A 24,578-nucleotide genomic window follows, 5' to 3' on the forward strand; every position below is an offset into this window, starting at 1 on the left:
TAAGTGAGTTCTGAGAACTTGGCTGGGAAGCAGAGTGTAGGTTTGTGGGGAGGGTGGTTTATGGGATGCTGGGCGCTAACTCTGCCGTCCTTCCTCATGCCCTGCCCTTCCAGGAATCACTGGAATTCTCATGAGCGCTGCGGGGCTGCCTGTGTGTCTCACTAGGCCCCCAAAGCTGGTCCTCCACCCACCCCCGGTGAGCAAGAGTGAAATCAAATCCATCCCAGGGGTTTCCAACACGAGCCGCAAGACGACCAAAAAACAAGCCAAGAAGGGTATGGGCCTCCTTATCTTATGGGGTATGGGAGTCAAAAGTTCGGGCCCCAGCCTTGGCTCGGCCGCCATCACTGAAGGTCACACCCATGGCTTCACCTTCTGTGCCTTCGTTTCTGCATCTGCTAAGTGGGCCCAACTGGTACCCGTCCCAACGACTGTCCCCAATGTGGACTGTGTACGAATCAGATGGAGACGCTTTAAGGATAAAAACGCAGCACAAAGAGAGAAACATAAAACCACGAGGTGTGACACAGGAAAATCGCCCTGGCCCTGGCACCCAAACAGACTGGGTTCACACCCCGACTTTGCCACTGCATGTCGTGTGGCCGCAGAGAGCCTGTTTTCATAACCTTTACGATGGGGTGACAGCGCTTGGAACCAGTATGGGGCAGGTGTGGGCCAGACTGCATCCATGCCAGCCAGGGACGAACCACCGTCCTGTGTCCCTCTAGAGCCCCTAGATTTGTGCAAACCGTCCTTCAGGGCCTCTCTCCTGCCGGTGTGCAATCCCGCCACTAGCGGGACCTGTACCTACACTCACCCCCAAAGAACCCCGTTCTAGCTCCGCGGCTGGTCTTTCCGGCTGCGGTACTGGCTGTGACATGTTTTGACCATCACCCCTAGCCCCCAGCTGGCAACCTTGTTTCGAAGTTTCAGTGGGATCTCACTTATATTGTGACTCGGCCCAGGGCCCAGCAAGTAATGGGCTCTCAGTTAATAGAAACTTAATTCTATAGAAGCAGGACAGTGGGAAGGAAGGGCCTGCACCCCGGCTTTTGAGAGTTGCACGATCTGCTTCCTCAAACCCTTGTCCTACTTCCCTGCTCCATCAAAAGTTCTCTACTTAAATGGACTCGATTGCCTTGTTCATCATCTGATAGGAAATGACAGGATTTCACACTGCCGTGGTCCTCCTGTGATTATTTTTTTTTTTAAAGTTTATTTTTTAAAATTTATTGGTCAGAGAGAGACACAGCTAGAGAGGGAACACAAGCAGGGGGGTGGGAAGGGGAGAAGCAGACTCCCCGCCGAGTAGGGAGCCCAATGCGAGGCTCGATCCCAGGACCCGGGGATCATGACCGGAGCCGAGCCCAGACACTTAACAACTGAGCCACGCAGGCGACCCTCCTCCTGTGATTATTAATAGCGCACGTTGGACCCTTCTCTGGAAAGGTGCTAAAGGACTCTGGGTCTATTCGCTCACCGGATTGTCAAAGCAACCCTCTGAGCTGGTGGTGTTGCTTTTTCCTGTTTTAGAGGGGAGAAAACAGAAGCTCAGAGAGGCTCAGACAGGGAGGTGCCCAGGGAGGCACGGACCCTTTTGAAGGCGTGTCGTCCTGCCTCCTAGTCCCGTCCCCAGAGAAACCTCCAGAATCACGGGAAGCTGGCAGGATGCTTGCCCGCTGCCGGGCTCTCTCTGCTGGCAGCCACAGCACCGCCAGCGGCCAGGGAACAGCATCCCGAAGCTGCGGGCATCACTTCCTGCTTTCCCATGAAAATAACGTGACTCTGAGATCAAGACGGTACTTAGCACATTGTAAAAGGAGAAAGTGATAAGCCTACCGCATGGGTTTTTTTTTTTTTTTCTTTCTTTTTTTTAACATGTAACAGTTTACACAGTGCCTTCGGCTGTCTTCTCACCGCATCGCTGGGGGCCTGCCCAGGCTCTGATTATATGGAAGAGAAACCCACTCAAATAACCAATCTCAGGCAAAACCTGGGTTTGTTGAAAATAGGCCCTGGGGGATGTCAGGAGAAAACTGCAGGAGGTAAGGACAGGCAGGGACACCTCCCACCGCCTCAGACACCCCCGGTCTCTCGGTCTCTCTCCTCCATCTGCTGACTCCCTTTCAGGGTCTTACACCTGATTACTGCAGAATGAGTTCCTGCCCTTTCCTGCTTGGATCCCGGCTGACAGCCCCTGTCTGGCAAACCCCTCTTGACAGGGCTGTTGGATCCCTTATCTCTGTCTCGGTGGCCCACCAACCGTCCTGTCCCCCCACAGGTAAAACCCCAGAAGAAGTGTTGAAGAAGTACTTGCAGAAAGTCCGGCATCCCCCGGATGAGGTGAGTGCAGGGGGAGCAGGGCCGGGCTCCTCCACCAGCATTTCCCCTGCCGGAGTTTTCCTCAGGATTGCGTGGGAGCAGCTGACGGGCTGTGGGACCGGCTGTGTCCTGAGGGGCACAGAGCCGCTTAGAGCTGACCCAGGGCTCTGAGGTTGGTGGTCCGGGGCTGCAGTCGTCCCCTGACCCTCCCCCAGCCCCCCGCCCCGCTCAGCAAAGAGCTGATTGATTGAGTCTAAGCTACCTTTCCATTAATAGTCTGAATACAAGACGAACGGTATGATAAGCTACGGGAGCCGACTTTTCAGTGGGTTTGATGTAGATCGGTGGTTCTCAGCCAGAGGGGATTTTGTGTGTCTGGGGGGAGGGGCAGTGCTTGAGGGCACAGGCCAAGGATACTGAACACCCAGCGGTGCCCAGGACAGCCCGTTCAAGGAAGACTGCTCCAACCCCAAATGCCAATAATGCCGAAGTTGAGAAATCCTCTTGCGGACTTCTTTAAATACCCCTCTGGTACACTTGGGGTGCAATTCCTTTGCAAACGTTCAGCTTAAAGGGGTCTGTGGGCAAGAGTCTGTTTCCTCCCATAGTTTTGGGGGTGAGCCCTGGACCGACGCCAGCAATTATTGGAAGATAAGGCTGTATTTAGATTCCAAAATCACGTTCGTCTATACCTTGGTTTGTGGGTTTTCTAGAAGAGCAGCGGGGACAGCTGCTGGACCTCACAGTGAGGTGCTCTGGCTTCCCGGCCAGTGAATGCTGATGGTCTCTCTGCCCTGCCTTCCCACCCTCAGGACTGCACCATCTGCATGGAGCGCCTCACGGCCCCCTCAGGCTACAAGGGCCTGCAGCCAACGGTCAAGCCTGAGCTGGTGGGCAAGCTGTCCAGATGCGGCCACATCTACCACATCTACTGCCTGGTCGCCATGTACAACAACGGCAACAAGGTTAGCCCTGGCCCGTGGGGCACCTGCCACCTCCCCTGCTGGGCCCCTTTGGGGTTGCGCCCAGGTGATCGGCGGAGGGGGGCGCGTCTTGGCTGTTCTCAGCAGCATCAGGCCTCCACAAAATGATAACCTGTCTTAGGCAACTGCTCCCAGTCTCTACACTGGGTGTGACGGTCTGAGAGCTGTAGACTTCCAGTCCCTGAAGGTTCTTGGGGTTGGGGAGACGGAGATGACCGGGGTGGGGGGGGCGGGTGGAGGAGGGGAGGTGTCCATTGTACACTGGAGCACCAGATTTCCTGAAATTGCCCGTCCTTCTCCAGGGCTAGTGATTTTCAGTTACAATTCATTTTGTATGGACAATTTCAAAACACCCTCAATTGCCCCTTCAGAGGCATTAGGAACTGTTGCCGAAGTATTCCTGCTAGGCCCTTCGAACCCCCTGTTGGAGAAGGGGAAGGGCATTTGTTTGTTTATTTTTAAGATTTTATTTCTGAGAGAGAGAGAGAGAGAGAGAGCACTAGGAGGGGGGCAGAGGGAGAAGCAGACTCCCTGCTGAGTCGGAAGCCTGACGTGGAGCTTGATCCCGGGACTCTGGGATCATGACCTGAGCTGAAGGCAGATGCCCGACCATCTGAGCCACCCAAGCACCCCATGGGAAGGCCGTTTGTGATGCGCGTCCTGTCCATTGTTGATGATGGAGTGCTATTCCTTTTGGAAGCTGGTCCCCAGGAATCTGGGGGTCTCCTTAGATGATAACTCTCTCTTACACTGTCTGAGCTTTCACGAAGCCACTGACTTTTCTCCTGTTCTTTGCTGTGCCACAATAACTATCCCTCCCCCATCTCCATGAATTCAAGTCTTACTTGCTTCTCCACACCAGCTCGGATGGCATCAGAGTCTGAGATTTCCCTGATATCTCCAACTTCTTATTCATCCCCCGAAAAAACTCTGGCTTTGGGATGCTGCTCTGAACTTCTTTCGCTATGGGAAAAAGTAAAGGCAGGAGAGATAGCAGACCCAAGCATGACCTGGTTTAGCAACTGGATGACCTTGGGCAAGATTTTCAATCTCTCTGAGATTTCATTTTCCACCTGGAAATGGAGATAAAGCAATACCTAGTTTACAGGGTATTACCACCATTATTATTCAAATTGATATCTCCTTGATAAGATAGCTGTAATTTTCCCCTTCATCTTTATATAGCCTGGGATTTAAGTTCCCGTAGTGCAGACCTTGGGATCTTTGTCTGACTCAGAGGGCTCACGCTCAAGTCATTGATGCATGATGCCTGTCCAGTCTGGTGCTCAACTTCCTGACCCTAGGTTAGGAAGTCTCACTGGGACTTGGCATTTTAAGGGGTTATTCTGGATTTAAAGGGGTTTTCTAGCTCATTGATTTCCTTTTTGGTGTCCGTTTTCAAGAAAAACCTAGCACCTTTTTGTATTTATTTCCATAGTGCTTCAGAAATATGCCTCAAGACACTATCCTTCATTCTTTTAGCACTAATACTTTGAAGCATGCATTTAAAATTTTCTTTGCACAAAAGATGGAACAAAAGGACCCAGAGAGAAATGAAGCGATTCTGCCAGAGCAGAGAGCGGGACCCTGGGCTCTTGACCCCAAGCCTTGGGTTCCCATCTATCCATCGCATGAAGGAAACTTCTCCATCATCCTCAATATAAGATTTTCTTTTAAATTTTTGGAGCTTGCTTTGAAAAGTCCCCAGATAGCTTCGCAGAGGATCTCAGTCCTCCTAAGATGCTGCAGATGTCCTGGAGAGCTCCTCTCCCAGCTGCACAACAGCCCTTTCTACACACATTGCTCCCTGCTCACGTCTTCCTTCTCACCCACTCTCTTCTGGAAAGCCTGGGAACAAGGCTCCTCCCAACCACATAGGCCAAGCCTCGCTGGGCCCCCCTGTGAAGCCAGGGCCTCTTATATCTCTGCCTCCAGAGTCTGGTCCTGCCCCCCCACCACAGCCACTGAGGTGCTATGGAGGGCTGGGGGGTTTACACACACCGGCTGGGGCCCTCACCTTCAACTGTGCTGTGTCTCAGTTTTCCTCTCTGTTAAAGGGACTCATTTTTTTTTTTTAAGGCTAATAATAATAATAAGGCTAATATTCCTTTTCAGATGAGGGCTAAATGAAACAAGATATAAACTCTGCTGTAAGGTATAAAATGCTATAATTAACGACTCCTTCCCTCCTTTACCGTGTGGGCAGACCTTATCCTCCCTCCGTTAAAGCCAATTCATAGCTTTTCTTCAGGGACCATTTCCTTCAAAGTTAGCTTCATCTACTCCAGCACATGGTGCCCACTTTCTCTTTTCAGAGCAGTGGTTTGCTAATGCTGGAGGAGCATTAGGCTCGGCACAGAGATAATAAAAGCACAAATAACATTTAGATACACCTCTTCAGGGTGTATAACCCTTCCTGTGGGTTATCTAATTTAATCCTTCCAACAACCCGGTGAGATAGATACTATTATCTTCTTGTTTTGTACACAAAACAAAACAAAAAAGCAAAAAAAAAAAAAAAGCAAAAATCAAGACCCAGAGAGGTTAATTAACTTGCCCAAGGTCACACAGCACGTGGATGGCTGACCACCTCCCCCTCCCCCTCCCCCCCTTCATTTATTTTTTTTACTCTTAACCAATGTGCTCTGTAGCCAATCCCCGACCCCTGACCAATCCAACTCGGTGTCCTGGGGTGGGGTCCAGACATCTTTATTTCTAGCAAGCTCTTCAGGGGGTGGTGACGCTAGGCTGTTTGGCAGTGGCTGCCTCCTAGTGCTTCGTTGTCTGTCCCACTTGCTTGGTACTTAGCGGTTAAATAATGACTGAACCCGCCCTCGGGAGCTGGTCTCCCTTGCAAGGGTGGGGTCTCTTCTTACACGTCCCTGAGCCGATTTGTGGAATTGTGGAATTTACTGATTCGGCGGCATCTTGTTCCCCTGGCCCTTTATCTCTGTGTCCTTCCAGTGTTAGGTGGGGAGGTTGTTACCCAAACTGATTCCCAGTCTGGCTGTTCCTGCCTTGTCCCTCAGGATGGGAGTCTGCAGTGCCCAACCTGTAAGACCATCTATGGCGTGAAGACAGGCACTCAGCCCCCGGGGAAGATGGAGTACCACCTCATCCCTCACTCCCTGCCCGGCCACCCCGACTGCAAGACCATCCGGATCATCTACAGCATTCCTCCCGGCATTCAGGTGCGCTCACTCTCAGCCGCTGGCGGGTTTGGTTTTGTTTTCTTTTAGGTTTGCATGTTGGCAGGTGATATGTGTGTCTTAATCTGTTCAGGCCACTGTACCAAAACACCACAGACTGGGTGGCTTTGAAACAACAGGAAGTCATTTCTCACAGTTCTGGAGGCTGACAAGTCCAAGGTCAAGGTGCCCGCAGATTCACTGTCTGGGGGCGCCTGGGTGGCTCAGTTGGTTAGGGGACTGACTGCCTTGGGCTTAGCTCATGATCCCAGAGTCCCGAGATTGAGTCCCGCATCAGGGTCCCAGCTCAGCAAGGTAGTCTGCTTCTCCCTCTGAGCCTCTCCGCTCTCCTGTTCTCTCAAATAAATATAATCTTTAAAAAAAATAATGATTCATTGTCTGGTAAGGGCCTGCTTCCTAGTTCATAGATGTCTTTTTGCTGTGTCCTCATGGCACGAGGTGTCTTTCAGAAGGGCGCTGATGCCATTCGGGAGGATTCATCTTAGCCTCCCCCCCCACCCCAAGGTCCTTCCTCCAAAAAATACCATCACCTTCGGGGTTAGATTTCAACCCATTAATTTCGGAGGGACACAGTCTTTCAGTCTATAGCACTCCACCCCCACTGTCCTTGCGTGCAAAAGGCCTTCTAGTCCAGTGAGTTAAGACTCACTCCAGCATCAGCTTGAAAGTCTCAATCTAAGGTCTGGCCTACAGACCATGTAGACCAGAGGTAGGAGAGACCCCACATACAAGTTCCTCTCCAGCTGGGAACCTGTGAAACCGAACAGGTTATGTCATGATGCCCCCAGGACCTGCATTGGTGTCCTTGTGAAAAAAAGCCCCCATGGACCCCTCCCTGACTCCTTGCCACAAGGAGGTCACAGGGAGAAGACAGACGCCTGTGAACCAGGAAGGGGTCCCTCAGTAGACATTGGGTCTGTTGGTCCTTGGACTTCCCAGCCTCCAAAACTGTGAGAAATACATTTCTGTTGCTTAAGCCACCCTGTCTGTGGTATTTGGTTAGGGCAGCCCAAGAAGGCTAAGGTAGTTTTATACTATGAAAAATTTCCTTTCTCCCTTCAACACGGTCTCACCCCACGCCCCCCATGGGGCCTTCCACCGTTGTGCTTACTTTCTTATGTGTCTCCCGGCTTTCTCTCTGCCTGCACAGCAAAGATCGTTTCCAACCTATCCATCCGTACACAAAAGATGACATATGAGACACCCTGTTCTGCACTCTGCATTTTTCAATTAAAATATAGTTTGTAGATCTTCCCTTGTCAGTATATCTTCCTCGTTCCTTCTTCGCTCTGGGTGATAATCCATCATATAAATATACCATAATTTCTATTCAACAGTCTCCATTTGATGGGCATGTGGATTGTTTCCGATCTTTCACTACAACAAATAATGCCATAGGGAATAACCTTGCATGCTTGTGAGTATATCTGTAGAATAATTTTGCAGAAGCAGAATTTTTTTTGTCAAATCGTATTTGCATTTAATACTTGATAGATGTTCCCTGCCTTTGATTTTTGGGGACACTTCTTTCCTCTTTTGATTCTTTGAAAGATAGTCCTAAGGAGCAAATTGAACAATAAATACAATATTGCCAGTAAATACAAATGTGTTCCTTCCTTCACACACTGAAGATTTTCCTAAATGATCTAGGGTACTTACTGGATTCATCTGTTGGGCAAATATTTATTAGTTCACTCTTCCTTCCTCCCTCCGCCTTGCCTTCTTCCATTTTGTCTCTCTCTCTCTTTTTTTTAAGATTTTATTTATTTGAGTGAGAGAAAGAGAGAGAGCATGAGCAGGGAGAAGGGCAGAGGGAGAGGGAGAAGCAGACTTCCCACTGAGCAGGGAGTCCCAGTGCGGAGCTTGTTCCTGGGACCCCGAGATCAGGACGTGAGCCAAAGGCAGACGCTTAACCGACGGAGCCACCCAGGTGCCCCGTCTCTTATTTAACAAATACTGGAAGATGGATGATGGACCAGGAGCTTTCTAGGTGCTGGAGAAACAATGGTGAACAAAACGGACGGTACTTGCTCTCCTGATGTCCCCACTCTAGGGGGGATGAGGAAGACCACAATGATGCACAACCAAGTTTCTTCCAACTGATGATAAGTCACGTGGAAGATATAAAACAGGGGGTGGGGTGGGGTGATGACAGTCTGTAAAAGAATTGAATAAAAACCTTACCAGCCAGTCTGGGAAAATAGATACACACCACTAAACAAACCATAGAGCCAGACACGGTGTGCACTGATAAATGCTGTGGGACGCCACACAGGGTCTCCAAAGTCTGGCAGACCCGGGTTCTGACCAATGGCCGGCTCCTTATTGGCTGGGACTTTGGATGACACTTGACCTTTCTGAGCTCAGCTGTACAGCTGGGAACCCTCTGTGCACGTTGTGGTTTTGGGCAAAGGGCTCCGGTGCTGAGTGCCTGGTCACCGGTGTTAGCGGAAGATGCTGCTTGTCGTAAGGAAGAGGGCTTATGTCTGTCTGTCTGTCTGTCTGTCTGGGAGGGCTGGGAGGAGAATGTCCAGTGTGGGGCATATGGTAGTAGGGCCGTAAGAGCCATGAAGAAATGGAAAACCTTGGTAGTGGGAGGACACGGCGGGGTTGTAGCGGAGAAGTGTTGCAGGCTCACGAGGAAGAGCTTAATTTGGGGCTTATGACTTGCATAGATGGGATAGGGGGAGGGCGCGTGAAGGATGGAGAAGAGGACACCCTGAAGGGGGACCGTGGCCAGGCCGAGGAAGGACGCCAGCCTGTGTACTTGCCAGGCTGTGGGGAGCCCTGGGAGGCTGCTGGGCACGACTAGCGGGATGGGAGGTTGTGTAGTTGGGAATGCAGTTCAGGAACACCAGCACGGCAGGAGAAGTTAGTGGCTGCTACGGTCCTGGGGCCCGAACACGGGAGGCGCTGGGGCCCGGCCAGCGGTGGTGGGAAGTAGAACGACGGGCTGAAGGGGGTCGGGGGTGGGGGTGGGGTGGGGAGCAACTATCTCCCAGGAGGCTCTTTTCCCAGCCTCCAGGATTGAAGAACGGAGAGGTGGCACCAAAGGGTAGAAGGGCTCCAAGCCTGTGTCAAGGGAAATGCATCTCTCTGGGGTCAGGGCAGCTGCTCCATAGACCCACCCCTGAGAGTCTGCAGCAGGACGCCCAGGGCCACGTCTGCCCCCATCCCCAGAGACTCCCAGAGACCCCACAGGCATGAGCTTCCAAGAAGAGTGGAGACCATGAAACTCCGCCTTCAGAGAACGATTCCCTGGGGGAGAGACTCTGATGGGGGGGCGGGAGGCAGAGTCGTGACTGTTCCGCTTAGCGACAGGCTGGGAGCAGGCAGCCTTGCTGGGTCCGAGCCAGGCAGGCGTCTGCGTTGGCCGCGCCCTGGGCACGTCCCAGGCCGGTGAGGCTCGGGCAGAGCCGTAGTGGGAATTGGCCCTTCCGTTTGGCAGCCTGGCCGACGAAGAGCCGTGGCCGTGAGCGTGTTGTAAATGCGGAATGATGTCACATGAATACGAAACTCAGGGCTGTCAGGTCCTGCATCTCCAAGAAGACAGTGTTGCAGGGCGCCTGGGTGGCTCAGTCCATAGGGCTCTGCCTTCTGCTCAGGTCATGATCCTGCGGTCCTGGGATGGAGCGCCGCATCGGGCTCCCTGCTCAGTGGGGAGCCTGTTCCTCCCTCTCCCACTCCCCCTGCTTGTGTTCCCTCTCTCTCTGTAAAATTAAAAAAAAAAAAAATCTTTAAAATAAAAGAAGATAGTGTTGCCTCTCTCAGGTGCCCACAGGGACCTTTCCCTTCTCCGATAGTGCACTTACGTCATTCAGTTTGTGAAACGGTAGATGATTTTGTTCCACCCCATTAAAATTTTATTTATTTATTTATTTATTTAATTTTATAAAAGATTTTATTTATTTACTTGACACACAGAGAGAGAGAGACAGCGAGAGCAGGAACACAAGCAGGGGAAGTGGGAGAGGGAGAAGCAGCTTCCCGCTGAGCAGGGAGTTGGATGAGGGTCTGGGATCATAACCTGAGCCCTGAGCGGAAGGCAGATGCTTATGGACTGAGCCACCCAGGGGTTCCTTACAATTCTTTTTTAAATCACAGGATTTTAACATCAATTTGCAACCACATCCATTATTTACCAAAAAAAACCCCCCAAAACCAACAAAACCAAAAGTCTGTATTTTCTTTCAGTTTTGTCATTCATGCATTCATTCACTCGTTCACTTACTTTTTTTTTTTTAAGATTTTATTTATTTATTTGACACACAGAGATCACAAGTAGTCAGAGAGGCAGGCAAGGAGAGAGGAGGAAGCAGGCTCCCCGCTGAGCAGAGAGCCCGATGTGGGGCTCGATCCCAGGACCCTGAGACCATGACCTGAGCCGAAGGCAGAGGCTTTAACCCACTGAGCCACCCAGACGCCCCATCGTTCACTCATTTTTTTCAGCCAGAACTCATTTATCATTTGTAGGATACCTTGTGCCAGGAGCTGCGTGGAATTATCATTATTATATTGGCTTCGTCTAGAAGGGATTTTTCAAGGGGTCCCACAGACCCTCAGGGGGTCAGAGATGCTCAGATATTATAAGCAGACATTTGTGTGTGGACGGGGACGGGTTGGGGGAAGTATGTGCTGTGGTCCAGGCACAAAATCCCGCTTTTTTCGTGAGTTGCTCAGGGGACCTGTGGACACATTCTGGACCCTCATTAGGAAGCCTGGGTTCTGGGTGAATGCTGCGTCCGTTCCTTTCCCACCCAGCCCCAGGAGGCTGTGGGGTATGGGTGAACCCCCATGTTCACTGCAGCGTTATTCACAATAGCCAAGGCAGAGAAGAGACCTAAGATAAGGGTCCATCAGTGGATGAACAGATAAAGAAGAGGATAGCACAGCCCCTGGCTGGGAGGCACTTTCGTGATTCTGAGTAGTCTGGAAGTAAATAGTTCAGTGTGCACTTTCGTGATTCTGGAAGTAAATAGTTCAGTGTGCCCTCGGAAACCTGGACTTAAGTTTGGGCAAAGCCGTTGGAGGAGCCCTGTAACCTCTCTAGGCTGCAGGATTTCCTCTTTTGTAAAAGCAAACAGCCAGCATAGCTGATGGGTGATGACGATGAACATTTACCGACTCTTACTATGCACGGGGGTCAAGCACACTTCACACTCATATTCTCCCCATTTAGCAGACAGGGAACCAACACTCCAGCCAGCACCTCTGGGAGGTGGCAGCTCTGGGTCCAGACCCTGGTCTGAAGACTTCACTGTGCATGCGTCACACCACTCCTGTCACAGCTTTGCGATCTGTTTCCGCCTAGACACTATGACCCTTATTATTGTCATCATTATTTGCATTTGTCACAGTCTGTGTCCCTTCATTCAAAGTGTTTTGAAACCTTGGGCATCTGGGTGGCTCAGTCGTTAAGTGTCTGCCTTTGGCTTAGGTCATGATCCCAGGGTCATGGGATCGAGCCCCTCATTGGGCTCCCTGCTCAGCGGGGAGTCTGCTTCTCCCTCTCCCACCCCCCCTGCTTGTGTGCCTTCTCTCTCTATTCTCTCTCTGTCCAATAAATAAAATAAAAAAAAAAAAGTTTTTTGAAAACTTGTCTACGGCAATAATACCCTCCGACCCCTCGAAGGGGCCCCTATCTCGTCTGAAAACTGCCCTTGGCTGTATTTCTTTCTGCTTTCAGGGGCCAGAACACCCAAATCCTGGGAAGAGTTTCAGCGCCCGTGGCTTCCCACGACACTGCTACCTTCCAGACAGCGAGAAAGGGAGAAAAGTAAGAGCGGGCGTCTGGGTGGGGTGGGGGAGGATTTCCTTCTATGTCAGGACCCCAGGTTTTGCTTCCTGCCGTGCACAGGCTAAAAAGTGCGGGGTCTCTTTTTACTCTAAATGCACATGGTAACTAAGGTCATATTTGAGTCAGCCATAGGTAAGGGTGGGTATGATTAGAATTTTTTCTCTTGCAGGGGTGTGGCGGCAGGGTTTTTTCCTCTCCTGGATAATACCAGCAATAATTCGTCTATTTTTGGATCCTTTCTCTCAGGCTTTGCTGCTTATTAGCTGCTGGTCCTGGGACCAGCACTAGGGCCACACCTAGAAGCTTGGTAGAAATGCAGAACCTTGGAAACTGCTTCATTTTAACAAGATCCCAGGTGATCAGACAGCACGTTGAAGCTTCAGAGCCACTGCTCTGGGGCAGGGATCTTAATTTGGGGGAGATTACTTTTTTTACAATGTACTTTTGTATTCTATGACGGCTCCAAAAAGGCAGAGGGAAAAATCACTGGGTTTCTGGATTCCCAGTGATTTGTGGTCAGGCTTCAGTGGTTCTATAAATTATAAAGTTAGAATAAAGTTTTTATGTTCATTTTTCTGTGGCAAAGGCCAGAAAGTCATTGAATTTTCTAAAACTTCCCTAATCTCAAAAAGGATAAGAACCATTGATCTCTAGGGGTGTGCTGTGCCCCTTTTTGTGGGGTGCTGGGGGGCAGTGTTGGGCAAGAGGTGGATTTGATTTTATTTTTTAAGATTTTATTTTATTTGTGAGAGAGAGAGCACGAGCAGGGGGAGAGGGAGAGGAGGGAGTAGGAGAGGGTCAGAGGGAGAGGGAGAAGCAGGCTCCCTGCTGAGCTGGGAGCCCAATGTAGGGCTCAATCCCAGGACCCTGAGATCATGACCTGAGCTGAAGGCAGAGGTTTTAACCCACGGAGCCACCCAGGCGCCCCACTTGATTCCTTTTCTAATCCTGCCACTGCCAACCTAGTAAATACTGCCATCTTTCACCTGTCACCGGGTTAAGTATCCTCTTTTGAAAGTAGGCTCCATGCTCAGCATAGAGCCCAGTGCAGGGCTAGAACTCACAGCCCTGAGATCAAGACCTGAGCTGAGATCAAGAGTCGGAGGCTTAAAAGACTGAGTCACCTTATAGCCTCCCAGGTTAGGTAACCAAAAGCACAATTTCTAGCATCAAGCTGTTTGTTGATAAGAAATAAACTAGAAAAAAAAAAAAAACCCAAATTGTTCTAATATCCTTCCCTTCCTTCTTTATGATGTGCTGTCAGCTTGGCATACAGACCTACTACAGTGTGGGTCTAAGCCTTCTCCTCACACTAATTCCTCACCTCTCTACTTCATTTGTCTGCCGGTTGGGGGCCCTAACCTTGGACTCTTGCACAGCAAGGTAATAAGATCATGGGTTTGGGAGCTGGATTGGCCTCAGACAGAGTTCTAGTTCTGCATTTACCAGATGTGGGGACTGGCATAAAAGAGGAACATTCTGAAGTCTTAGTTTCCGGATCTATAAAACAGTGGTGACAATTTCTATCTGCATGGACAGGATGTTGTAAAAATTAAGTGAAAATAGCATTTCTAAAACGCCCAGGGTGTTGACAGCTGTTGTTGTAATCACATGTGCTTTGGCTCATATTTATTTAATGTGTCTTCATGTCTTTTTCTACTGATACACAGGTGACTCTTTAATAACTCAGGGGCCAGGGGTGCTGGCCCCCATCCTTCTGAAGTTGATATCCAAATATAACTTTTTTAAGAAAAGATTTATTTGAGAGAGCAGGGGGCGGAGAGCGAAAGAGAGAGAGTAGGAGGAGGAGAGAGAGTGGAGGGAAAGAATCCTCAAGCAGATGCCCCGGATGAGAGCAGAACCCTATGCAGGGCTCCATCCCGGGACCCTGAGATCATGACCTGAGCTGAAATCAAGAGTCACATGATCAACCGACGGAGTCACCCAAGTGCCCCGTGGTAGTCCTTTTTGGAATCCTGAGCATTTTCATCGGGTGCTTTCTTCATGCTGGACAGGGTGGTAGGCAGTTGTCTTACTCAACGACAATTTTTTTTAAAATATTTTATTTATTTATTTGACAGACGGAGATCACAAGTAGGCAGAGAGGCAGGCAGAGAGAGAGAGAGGAGGAAGCAGGCTCCCTGCTGAGCAGAGAGCCCGATGCGGGGCTCTATTCCAGGACCCCGGGATCATGACCTGAGCCGAAGGCAGAGGCTTTAACCCACTGAGCCAACCAGGTGCCCACTCAATGACAATTTTTAAAAACTTAGCTGAATTAGAACATTCTGCAAGCCCTAATACCTCGTTGGGTCTCACCTATTAAATAGAGACGATAATAACCCCTGCCACATCTGCCTGCAGGTGGACTTGTGAGGACCAGGCCAGCAAACGAATATGAAATAGCCTGGTAGAGGGGCACCTGGGTGGCTCAGTCGTTAAGCGCCTGCCATCAGCTCAGGTCGTGATCCTGGGGTCCTGGGATCGAACCCCACATCGGGCTCCCTGCTCAGCGAGGAGCCTGCTTTTCCCCTTCCTTCTGTCTGCCAATCCCCCTGCTTGTGCACACGTTATCTGTCAAAAAAAAAAAAAAAATCTTAAAAAAAAAAAAAAGCCTGATGTCACAGCATTTCCAACCCCATCACTGGAGCGCTATGGCGCGTCTTTAGCTGCGTGTGCTCTAATACTACATTTGGGGGGTGGAAGGAGAGGGCACAGCTTCAGAAGCTCTAGGATCATAAGCTCCTTGAAGTCCTAGGTCCTATCTTTTAGCCGTGTTGCTGGCAGCTAATGTTTGTTGAGTAGCGTGAGTCAGTCTCTACTGTGAAAGTGCTGGTAACATTTAGCAGATCATCATTGCCATTTTGTAAGTGAGGAAATTAAGGCTCAGAAAGGTGGTCATTTGTCCAAGTTCACACAGTTCACCAGTGACAGAACCAAGAATTAACTCACGCCTCCCTAACTCTACATCCAAACTCGTTCTTTTCACTGTGCTTCTTGGGGCATCATGATGCAAATAGAAGTGGACCCTTGGGAAGGCTCTACTGTCCAAGGCATACTCTTTGACCAACATTAAATGTCTGCCTTTGGTCTCTTGCCTTGACTGGCTTAGGTGCTGAAGCTGCTGCTTGTGGCCTGGGATCGCCGCCTCATCTTTGCCATTGGTACCTCCAGCACCACGGGCGAGTCAGACACCGTGATCTGGAACGAGGTCCACCACAAGACAGAGTTCGGCTCTAATCTCACAGGTCATGGCTACCCGGATGCCAATTACCTGGATAACGTGTTGGCTGAACTGGCTGCCCAGGGCATTTCTGAGGACAGCACTGCCCAGGAGAAGGACTGAGCTGGGGTGGGGTTGGGGGGTCTATGGGCCAGGAGGGGCCATGGGGACCACAGGGCAGGAAGTGGGAGGGTCAAGGTCGAAGTTGGTGCCACGCCCTCCCGACTCCCTCATCTCCCCTTCTGTCCTGTCCCCATCCCCCATCCCTCCCGGCCACAGTGGGGGAGGGAGATTGAGTAAGGTGACGTCATTCATAACCCTCATCCACCACAAAGGAAACATGGGATGAGGGCCGTCCTCGGTCTGTTCCCATGGAGTTTTCGGTGCTGGGTAGGCAAGAACCCCCCACCCCCCCTAAGTAGGGGGCATGGTCAGCACACTTAGGGTATGGACATTGCAAGGGCACTCCATACCCTGGCCTTGTGAAGCCTGAGGTTCAGTACCTTAGCTGGCTTCTTGCTGCTTCCACTCTCCTTTGAGAGCGGAGTTTCTGCTTTTCTCGCCTCCTCTGGAGGCGAGGAGCTCTCACTGTGCAAGATTGGGGGGAAAGGGGTGAACCGCTTAACTGCTGTGACATCAGAAATCAATGCCTCGTTGTACAGCAAGGAAGCACTTCCCGCCAAGAGGGTCAGGGAAGCAAAGGTTTCTGGGAGCACATTCAGCTCCCATCATAGTCCCTGGCTTCTCTGAGCTCTCCCTCCTCACGTTTTCGACCTGTCCAAAGAGGCATCTGGTTCTCTTGTGTGGATGGATGGGCTCTGGGATTCCTCTCTGGGGCGGCATCCCGTGATGTTTCCAGCCCCTCTCTGATCAGACCAGAGTCTGCATCCCACTTAGCATCTGAATTGTCCTCAGGGAGAGGAGCCCATAGCCTTCTTCCCAACTCATCCCAGACCAGCTCAAAGATTCCATGAGTTTCATCAAGTCACTGTGAGTAGAGCCCATGTTGGGCTCTGTGCCATCTGTGTATGTGCATCTGTGTGTGTGCGTGTGTGCACCACTGGGCAGGTTGGTGGACAGTCCCATCCTGTTCTCCCGTCGTTTTTGCGAACTGTCAGACTCCAGGTCTGATGGGGTCAAACAGTCCCGCTGTGGTTCCTTAACCTTCCTCACCCTTTGCAACCCATCCCGTAGTAAACTTGGACCCAGATGCCCCAGGGATGTGCTTGGGGAGACGTGTAAGGTGAGGACTGGACTGACCCCTTTTTATATCTCTTTCAAGATCGGATCTAACCAATTCACCCAGTCTTGTTTCTATGAGGGCTTTGATCTGTCTCCATGCACATTTGCTAATCAGAGCCCCGAGGTGGTGCTGGACCCCCTCATCTATCACAGATTGAGCTGGAGCATGGAGGGAGACTTTTCAGCTCATTCCTAACAGGGCTGGGACCACATCGTGGTCCAGTCCAACCTGCGTTTGGGTTGTGTCCCAAGACTCTGGTCTATACCCTCTCCAGCATTCCTCTTGCTTTCCACTTCCCTTAAGGAATGAATTGGGGGTCAGGGAGGAGAGAAAGGGGATCAAGAAAGGGAAACCCAAATCTCCCTTAGAAAGTGGGTTCTTTGAACTGTGTGTTTGGGGGAAGTTCCTCTGGATACTAATTTGAATTTATATACCTCATGTTTTGGGGGTTTGACGTATATATATCCATATATATTTCATAATATTTGGAAGGTTTTTGATGCTAGAAAAATGAAACAAAAGAACCTTCAGAAATGGTACTTAAGTTAGAACCCGAAGCCAGGCTTTCCTGCGAACTGGCTCCGTAGCTGCTTGCTGTTCGCCCGCAGCCATTTTCACGTTGATGGGACCAGTGGATTCACCTGAGAGTCACCCAGTTCTTTGGGACATGCTGGTGCTGAGCCTTTCTTCATTCTCCAAATGGCTATCAGGATGCTAACTGGCTCCAGCAGAGGGAACTCTGACAGGAGGAATTGTTCCTGACACCTTCGGTCGGGTTTCTCCTGTCGGCCACCTGCCATCTTATCTTACTAGTGGACCAGGACTTAGGGCCTGAGTTCACGGCTCCACAGGGCACAGTTTCCTACCACAGTCGGGAGGAAGGGACCTTGCTGCAGTGTTTAATATCACACCCACCCTCTGCCCTTTGCCAGGCTGTGGTGTACCAGAGATTGTGGAAGAGCCTCATGGAGACCTTGTCCCATCCCCGCCTTCAGCGGGAGACCCGGGTCAAGTGTCTGCCGAGCTTCTCACCCACGGGGATGAGGAAACAGGTTGAGGGTCAGTGGGTAGAAACACACCGCTGTGGAGTAGGTGGGGAGAGGAAGAAAATGCACCCTGAGCCCTGGCCGAGGGCAGCCGGGAGAGGCGGGTTTCCCTGCAGTAGGCAGAAGAAGGGGCAGGTGGGCAAGGGGACAGCTGAATGAAGACGGGGGAGGACTTCGAGAACGGACCAGGCAGGTAGGGTGCCAGGGGCAATTCCTCTTTCAGGATAAGTCTTCGTACCTTCAAGACTTCCCCCTCAGGGTGCTGACGACGTCTGCGCCCTGGTTCTCTTCTTCCCTGGGGTGCTCCGTAGGCATGATCTCACCCTCATGCGGCTCCTCTTGGGGGCTTTCTAGGCAGAAGGGGTCTTGACTCTCCTTTCTAACACTGTGCCAGGCAAGATGTGGAGGGAGGGGGTGCCCCTTTGCCCTTTCTCTGTGCCGGCCCTGGAAAGGCACAGTCTCCGGCTCAACGAAAACCCTGCCAGCAGGGGTCCTGAGCACCCACCGCTCCGACACAGGATGTTTTCCCACCATGGCTGCTCCTGAGGGGAATCTTATGCCTTTCCTTTCATGCACCAGCAGCCTGCTCTGCCCCCTCCTGAGTCTGCCTGAGGGATGACAAATGGGATTGCAGACGAACTCTGTCAGATGCCCATCCCTTAAAGGTTCCTTGTGTATATGTGGTTGTGTGTGCCTTTGTGTTTCATACCCTTTCCCCCACCTTTTTTTGTAAAACTTGGACTTCTCTGTGGTTTTACACTTGGTCAAAAGTACTCGTCCTGGTATTGCACTGTTGTGTGCATGAGAGGGTAGGGGGCAGGCCCCGTGTGATACAAGAAAGGGCCCTGTCCCCTTTTCTTGTCTGTGGTCACTGGCAATTGAGTGGGGGGGGTTTCTGGGAGAGGGAAGGTGAAAGTCCTAACCTAAATCTTCGTAACTGGTGTTTTGAAGTCCTTGGTGTTGCTCTGTGAGAGGACATCGCCACCTGGTGCTCATGAGGTGTATGTGCAGAACAATAAATGGCAAGTGAACAAACCACAAATGGCTGTTAACCTTCTGCTTTTTGCAGATCAGAGCACCTAAATACGGGGCATGTGGGGCACCTTCCCCAATCTGTAAGCAACCACAAGACCAGAATGGGGGCGGGGGAGTCCTTCTCTTTTTTTTCCCCCCAAATCTTTTGCAACCACACATTTGACCAGGGGACCTGGTTTGACTTCTAGTTCCTCTCAAGAGCTAGACCGCATAGCAGGGGAAATTTAAGTGAATCTAGGCGGAAAAGACCGCCTTAAAACACGTGGATGTTTGTTTCTTACAGTTCTCTCCACCTGACTACAATGTAGCGGACGTTTCAATAGTTTGCCAGCTGTTGTTTCTCAAGTAAATGTTTAGTATTAATCATCCCGATACTAACACGAACACGAAATGCAAATACAAACCTGCCCTTATCACCCAAATGTGTCGATTTCTGAGAATCTAGAGAGTGTTTTCACGGAAGGTGGGGTTCATCTTTCCACAGAGCCCAGGCTGGGCTCCCGGGTCAGGACAGCAGAGCCTGTGAACTCCCCGCCCTGGGTTCTGACTTTGCAAAATGAGGTGATGGCTGAAAAATGATGTGATGGCTGTGGGAGGGCTGAAAACCCCCCATGTTCTCATTTCCTGTAGATGAGCAGTTGGACAGCGTGATTCTCCAGTACACATTTTAATGCATATTTATGCATAATTTTGTTAGAAATACAAGTTTGAGAAGAACTTCTATTTCAAAGGGCAGTTAGTGCATTACAAGTCTGAGAGCCGTTAGCTGCACTTTGTCTCTCTAACTCAGTCGTCTTCAAGGAATTCATGGGGAATTTGCAGAAAAGTGGTTAGTTCAGCTGAAACTCACCCACAAAACACCCAGAGGTTTAGGAGAATATTTTAATGGTTAAGTGGCAGGATTCAGAGCGGAGGTTGCAGAAATCAGTGTTGGTGGCTGGGCAGCCGGGAGAGGAGGGCTCTGGGAGACAAAGGAGTAGCCTCCTTCCCATCTTCCCACAGGCTGGGATGCTTCAGGCTCCTCAGAAGGATTTATGTAAGCCGAAACTCGTGATTGTGAATGTTAACAAGGCGAGAGCAGATTATCCTTCACAAAAATTAACTCATTTGTGGCATCTGATTCAGTGAAGGGATATTTAATTAATTGAAAATGTTGTAGAGAAGGTGTGCCAGGCTAGCTCAGCCCATAGAGCATGTGACGCTTGATCTCAGGGTTTGTGAGTTCAGGCCCCATATTGGGAGTAGAGATTAGTCAATAAAAAAAAAATTTTTTTAATGTCATGGAGAAATATTAATAAACTCACCCTAATTGTTACAATTCGATGAGACTGGTATTAAAATCAGGCAAATCTCCCCCCCTCGCCAAAATAGAAAAAATAAATAAATAAAATTGGACAAAGCCCCAAATGCCAGGAAACAGTCCTACATCCTGCTGGATGCCTGAAGGACGTCTGCCGGAACTGAAATAAATGTGTCACGAATGGTGTTGGATGCCTTTTTTCATTTAAAAACGTGGATTTGATCATGACTGCCCCTTTTCTGCTGGGCGGGAAGAAAAAGATATATAATTGGTAGTTTCTATTCTGTTTTGGTTTTAGGGAGGAAATAATACTTTGGTGTGGGCTTACTTTGACTTCTTGCATTTTCCCTTGTCTCCCGCCCATAGAAAAATGCAGACTTCTTGCTGGCATGTGCTGGGGCGGGGGGAAGGGGTGTGTGTGCGCACACATGTGTTTGGGGTGTGCGTGTATGTTTGGGGGTACACGCGTGTGTGCTTGGGGTTGTGTACAGTGATCTGAGGACGGGAAGGGGAGGGGTCCCTCATGGATGAAGAAGGGGTAGTACTCTTGGAACAGAGACCAGGAAACTGTCTCAGAGACCAGGTGGTTAGGGGTAAGGATTTCAGTTTCCCTTGAGCGCCAGGATCTTGTCCAGTTCTCATCCTTTTTTCCCTCACGCCTTGTCTTGAAACCGTCCCTTCTCTCTTAACCTCCTAATAGAAGATTGTTAAGTTAAAATATTTTTGAGGACCTGATGGCACTAGTCTCAAGTCCAAGAGTGGCCCGATCTGAGTGAGTCTGAATCATGGTTGGAAAGATAGAATACAGAGACTTAGTAGAGACAACATCTTGCTGTTCAGATAAGCTTCGGAGGACCCCATGCATTGGTACAGAACCCTCAAGGCTGAAAATCAGTGCCCGTGCGGGACTTCCCATATCTTATGGGGGAAATTTCAGCCCCCAGGACCATGAAATCCAGAGAGATATTTAAAAAACAAAACAAATTCTTACAGCTCGTGAATCGGAAACCGATCTCGGATTAAATGCAGGGTCCCCAAACCCAAAGGTCTGCATGCTCCCCGCTCTCTTTTCTCAGGGCTGTAGTCAGGTGAAGATAAACAGTGATGCACACAGAGAAAAGACACCCCCTTCACGTTTTAGCCCCCAGGATGACCTTGGCTTAAAAGGCACGTTGGCTGTCCTACCCTCCCCAACCCTGTCCACGCAGCTCTGTTCATTTTGTGGCCGGGAGCCCTAAGGAAGTCACAAAGTTATACCTACATTTTCCTGCACCTGCCGCGCCAGTCCTCAGGAAGGCAGAAGTGGAGACAGATCAAAGGCAAGCGTGAAGAGATGGGAGAGGCGTTTCCAGGGGAGCGATTCAGGCTGGACTCCGCTCCTGTTCTTGGTCAGGGGCACCTCCAGCGTCTGCAGTGGCCACAGCCAGATTCTGCCTCTCATCCTCCAACAGCTGGTAGCCCCTCTTCTTGTACTTCCGGGTGCCATAGACGGCCAGGGCGATGGCGGCTGCCAGGACGGTGGTGACCCCCACTGTGACCCCAGCTGCTGCCCCTCCTGACAGACCACCGCCATCCCCACGGATGACCCTCATGGCCCTGCGCAGCTCTAACGGCTCCCCCAGCCTCCACTGGTGGGTCTGGGAGTCTTTAATCCAGGAGCTGGCCGTCTCACTGTTAGTCACTAAGACAGTGTTAGTGGCAGCTTGACTCATGAGGGGCGGCTGGGTGTAAGGGGGGAGCCTGGCAGGGGGCAGAGCCCCTCCTGTGAAGAGCCCGGACTTGACGCAGTAGGACACTTGGCATCCATCACTGATGATGGCCAGGTGTTGGCTGAAGCCCCCCGGACACTTTTTTAGTGAAGGTGTCCCCAAATCTTTGGATGCAGCAGAATTCACCAAAGGGTTCCCGACTGCACAGCTAAAGAAGCCACCAAAGGGGACTGAAAACCTGTATCCCATCTCATAGTCCAGGGAGGCACATACCTTGAGGCTTTCAAAGAGCCGCAGTGGAAGATAGCCAGCCGGGCAGGACTGTGCGTTGGTCAAAGGGTTTATGCTCTTACCACTGAAGAGGCCCCCAAAAAGCAGTCCTGAGTTTTCTGGTATTTGGCCGCTCGCCACGCACCAAAAAGCCCTAAATTCAGCCTTTGCCACCCGGAACACGTCTTCGCACACCGTCTTGCAGAAGACGAGGAGGGTGCATTTCCGCCGGCACTCCAGGTGGTTGTAGCCGTCCTCGTGGATCTGGGAGAGCAGCCGGACTGGGGAGTAGCCAGAGGGGCAGGAGAAATCACCAGTGAGGGGATTCTTCTGCTCCAGGCGTTGGCAGAGTTGGACAACCTCCTTCCCGGAGAGCTGGGTGCATTCCTGATAAACTCCTCCAAAGGAGAAATTGGTCATTTTCCCCTCGCAGGAGCCGTCATCCGTGTTGGCCTGGAAGTTGAAGTTGGGCGAATTGGCATTGGTGCATCCAGGGTAGGTGTTGAACGTGTAATAGCGCCTCACAGCGGCCTCCACCGTCCTGGACAGCTTCTTGACCAAGGGCCCGGGCAACTCGGGCAGCATGTCGGGGTTGATGAAGAAATGCAGAGGCAGGCCAGCGCGGTCTATGGCCACCAGGTGGTTGAGGATGCCCTGCTGCCAGGCCTGGAGGGTGATGCCTGGGTAAAAGGGAACCCCTCCGATGCTTTGCACCCTGGAGTTGGTGCGGTTCGAGAGGTAGCTCTTGGTAAGGGCGCTCTGCGAGGTGTAATTCTCCTCAACTTTGTAGTTCACGATGTTCATGAAGGCAATCCCAGCAGAGGCAGTCACGGCGGTGCGGCTGCTCTCGCCGTCCTGTAGGAATGAGGCTCGGATGTGGTCCTCCTGGATGAGAGCTGCGCCGGCGTCCACGCTGGTGATGACATGGGTGCCGTAGTTGAGGACCAGCAGTTCTGCGAGGTAGGTCGCCATCCGCGTCTGGTTGTTCTCCAGGCGCTCAGAGATGTCCATCAGCTCCTTCTTAAACCTCCAGCTTAGCTCTGACGCTGAGTTCATCTTGACTGTGTAGATCAGGTTTCTCACCTGAACCCGGGTAGTCACAGCTTGGTCTTTTACTTGAAGGGTCTTCATCTTCTGGAAACCAGAGGAGAATTTGCCATTGACATTGGAATAGAGGGAGAGCTCTGAGTTGATGGAGAAGGAGGTGCTGCTCTGGTAATTCACCCAGGACTCCAGGATTTCAGAGTTCATCTCTAGGTTGCTTTGTTTCTGGGCGATGCTGACGATTTCATCGGGGATGATGTACTGTCCATCTTCCGTGGTCCTGCAACCCCTGTAAGTCAGGTCCATCACCCGCCCCATGTCCACATTCCGCAGGTTATCCCAGCCCCCTCCGGGTAAGGCTTCTAGAACAGGTAGTTTCAAGGCGTTCTTGCATTTTTGAAATCCAGCCTCATTCATCTCTCCCAAAGGCTCGTTCGTTTCAGCCCACGCTACCACTGCCCAGAAGAGGACAGCACCCGTGAGGCCGTTCATGGCTTAGACAGTCCCACACACGCCAGCCCTAAACAGCAGCCAGCAAGCTTGGTACAAACTGAGCAGAAGGGAAAGAACGCAGCTGCGGAAATGAACACATACAACAGTTCTCCCAACGCCACCAGTTCCTCTTCAGGCTCATCTAATTACAAAATAGGGAAACGAGAGTTGGTGGGAATACAAAGGCCCATCAGGACTTTGAAAAAATCATGTTGTGCTAGGTATGCAAAGACAGTCCTGTATCCTTAACCGTTAACTGCCCCAACAGCCCCCCTCTACCCCCAGCCCCAGGCTGGTGACTCTGCCCCAGCAGTGGGATCTCAAAAAAAGTGCCACCACACGTCTCATGGCTGCCTTCGCGGCAGATTTCTGGCTTTGAACGAAAGTTTTGGTTTCATTTTTGCTCTGATGTTTCAGATTTTCTTTGACGGCTCTCTCCTAGGACTCCAGCACCGGTTTCCTTTTACTGTATATAGTGAACCGTTGCTGAGACTCCCTGCCTCCCCCTTCCCTGGGCTCACGGCAGGTCAAAGCCAAGGCCTGGGGCTCCCACTCAGCTGAGGGTGAAGGCAGTTCACACACAAGAAAAGAATGACAATCTTGGACACACGTCCTGTGGACTTTCCCTGTTATGAGCCTCATAGTGCAGGCTTTGGAGGTGCCGTTACATGAGGCAGAGCTGCGGGGGCTGAAGTAGACTCGGTTCTGCTGCGCTCTGGAAACTTCGGTGTGTACTGTCCTCAGTGCTCAGACTGAAAGCATTGGCCCCACATTGTGTTGTTTCCTTTCAGGCAGAGATGTTTAAGCAAAGAGAAAAATCCACACTCTGATTTAGATTTTGATCAAAAGCTGGAGCACCTGGGTGGCTCAGTGTGTTAAAGCCTCTGTCTTCAGCTCAGGTGGCTCAG

At 50.9% G+C, this 24,578-nt stretch overlaps 2 protein-coding genes across 3 annotated transcripts in view; one reads left to right on the forward strand and one right to left on the reverse strand.

The window, feature by feature from the left end:
* Positions 1 to 18,862, forward strand: part of DTX4 (deltex E3 ubiquitin ligase 4) — a 34,688-nt gene extending 15,826 nt beyond the window's left edge. The window contains exons 4-9 of one of the 2 annotated variants that reach the window (XM_004777632.3): positions 114 to 275; positions 2,282 to 2,343; positions 3,135 to 3,287; positions 6,335 to 6,496; positions 12,201 to 12,290; positions 15,421 to 18,862. In XM_004777632.3, the coding sequence (XP_004777689.1) occupies positions 114 to 275; positions 2,282 to 2,343; positions 3,135 to 3,287; positions 6,335 to 6,496; positions 12,201 to 12,290; positions 15,421 to 15,654 (863 nt within the window). In that variant the 3' untranslated portion in view covers positions 15,655 to 18,862. Of the gene's footprint in view, positions 1 to 113; positions 276 to 2,281; positions 2,344 to 3,134; positions 3,288 to 6,334; positions 6,497 to 7,851; positions 8,278 to 12,200; positions 12,291 to 15,420 lie in introns of those variants that run through there. The other variant, XM_045062941.1, reaches the window with a different exon arrangement.
* Positions 18,863 to 19,506: 644 nt separating this feature from the next.
* Positions 19,507 to 23,920, reverse strand: MPEG1 (macrophage expressed 1). The gene has a single exon (XM_004777633.3). It carries the CDS (start codon positions 23,668 to 23,670, stop codon positions 21,517 to 21,519), a length of 2,154 nt encoding a protein of 717 aa, XP_004777690.1. The 5' UTR covers positions 23,671 to 23,920; the 3' UTR covers positions 19,507 to 21,516.
* Between the last annotated feature and the right edge of the window lie 658 nt (positions 23,921 to 24,578).

Source organism: Mustela putorius, unplaced genomic scaffold (genome assembly GCF_011764305.1).
Source record: "Mustela putorius furo isolate JIRA1106 unplaced genomic scaffold, ASM1176430v1.1 tig00000127_pilon_pilon_pilon, whole genome shotgun sequence".
Lineage (NCBI taxonomy): Eukaryota > Metazoa > Chordata > Mammalia > Carnivora > Mustelidae > Mustela > Mustela putorius.

Bases quoted from the DNA above. Each gene is read 5' to 3' on its own strand.
- MPEG1 (XM_004777633.3), bottom strand. From the start codon at position 23,670: ATGAACGGCCTCACGGGTGCTGTCCTCTTCTGGGCAGTGGTAGCGTGG.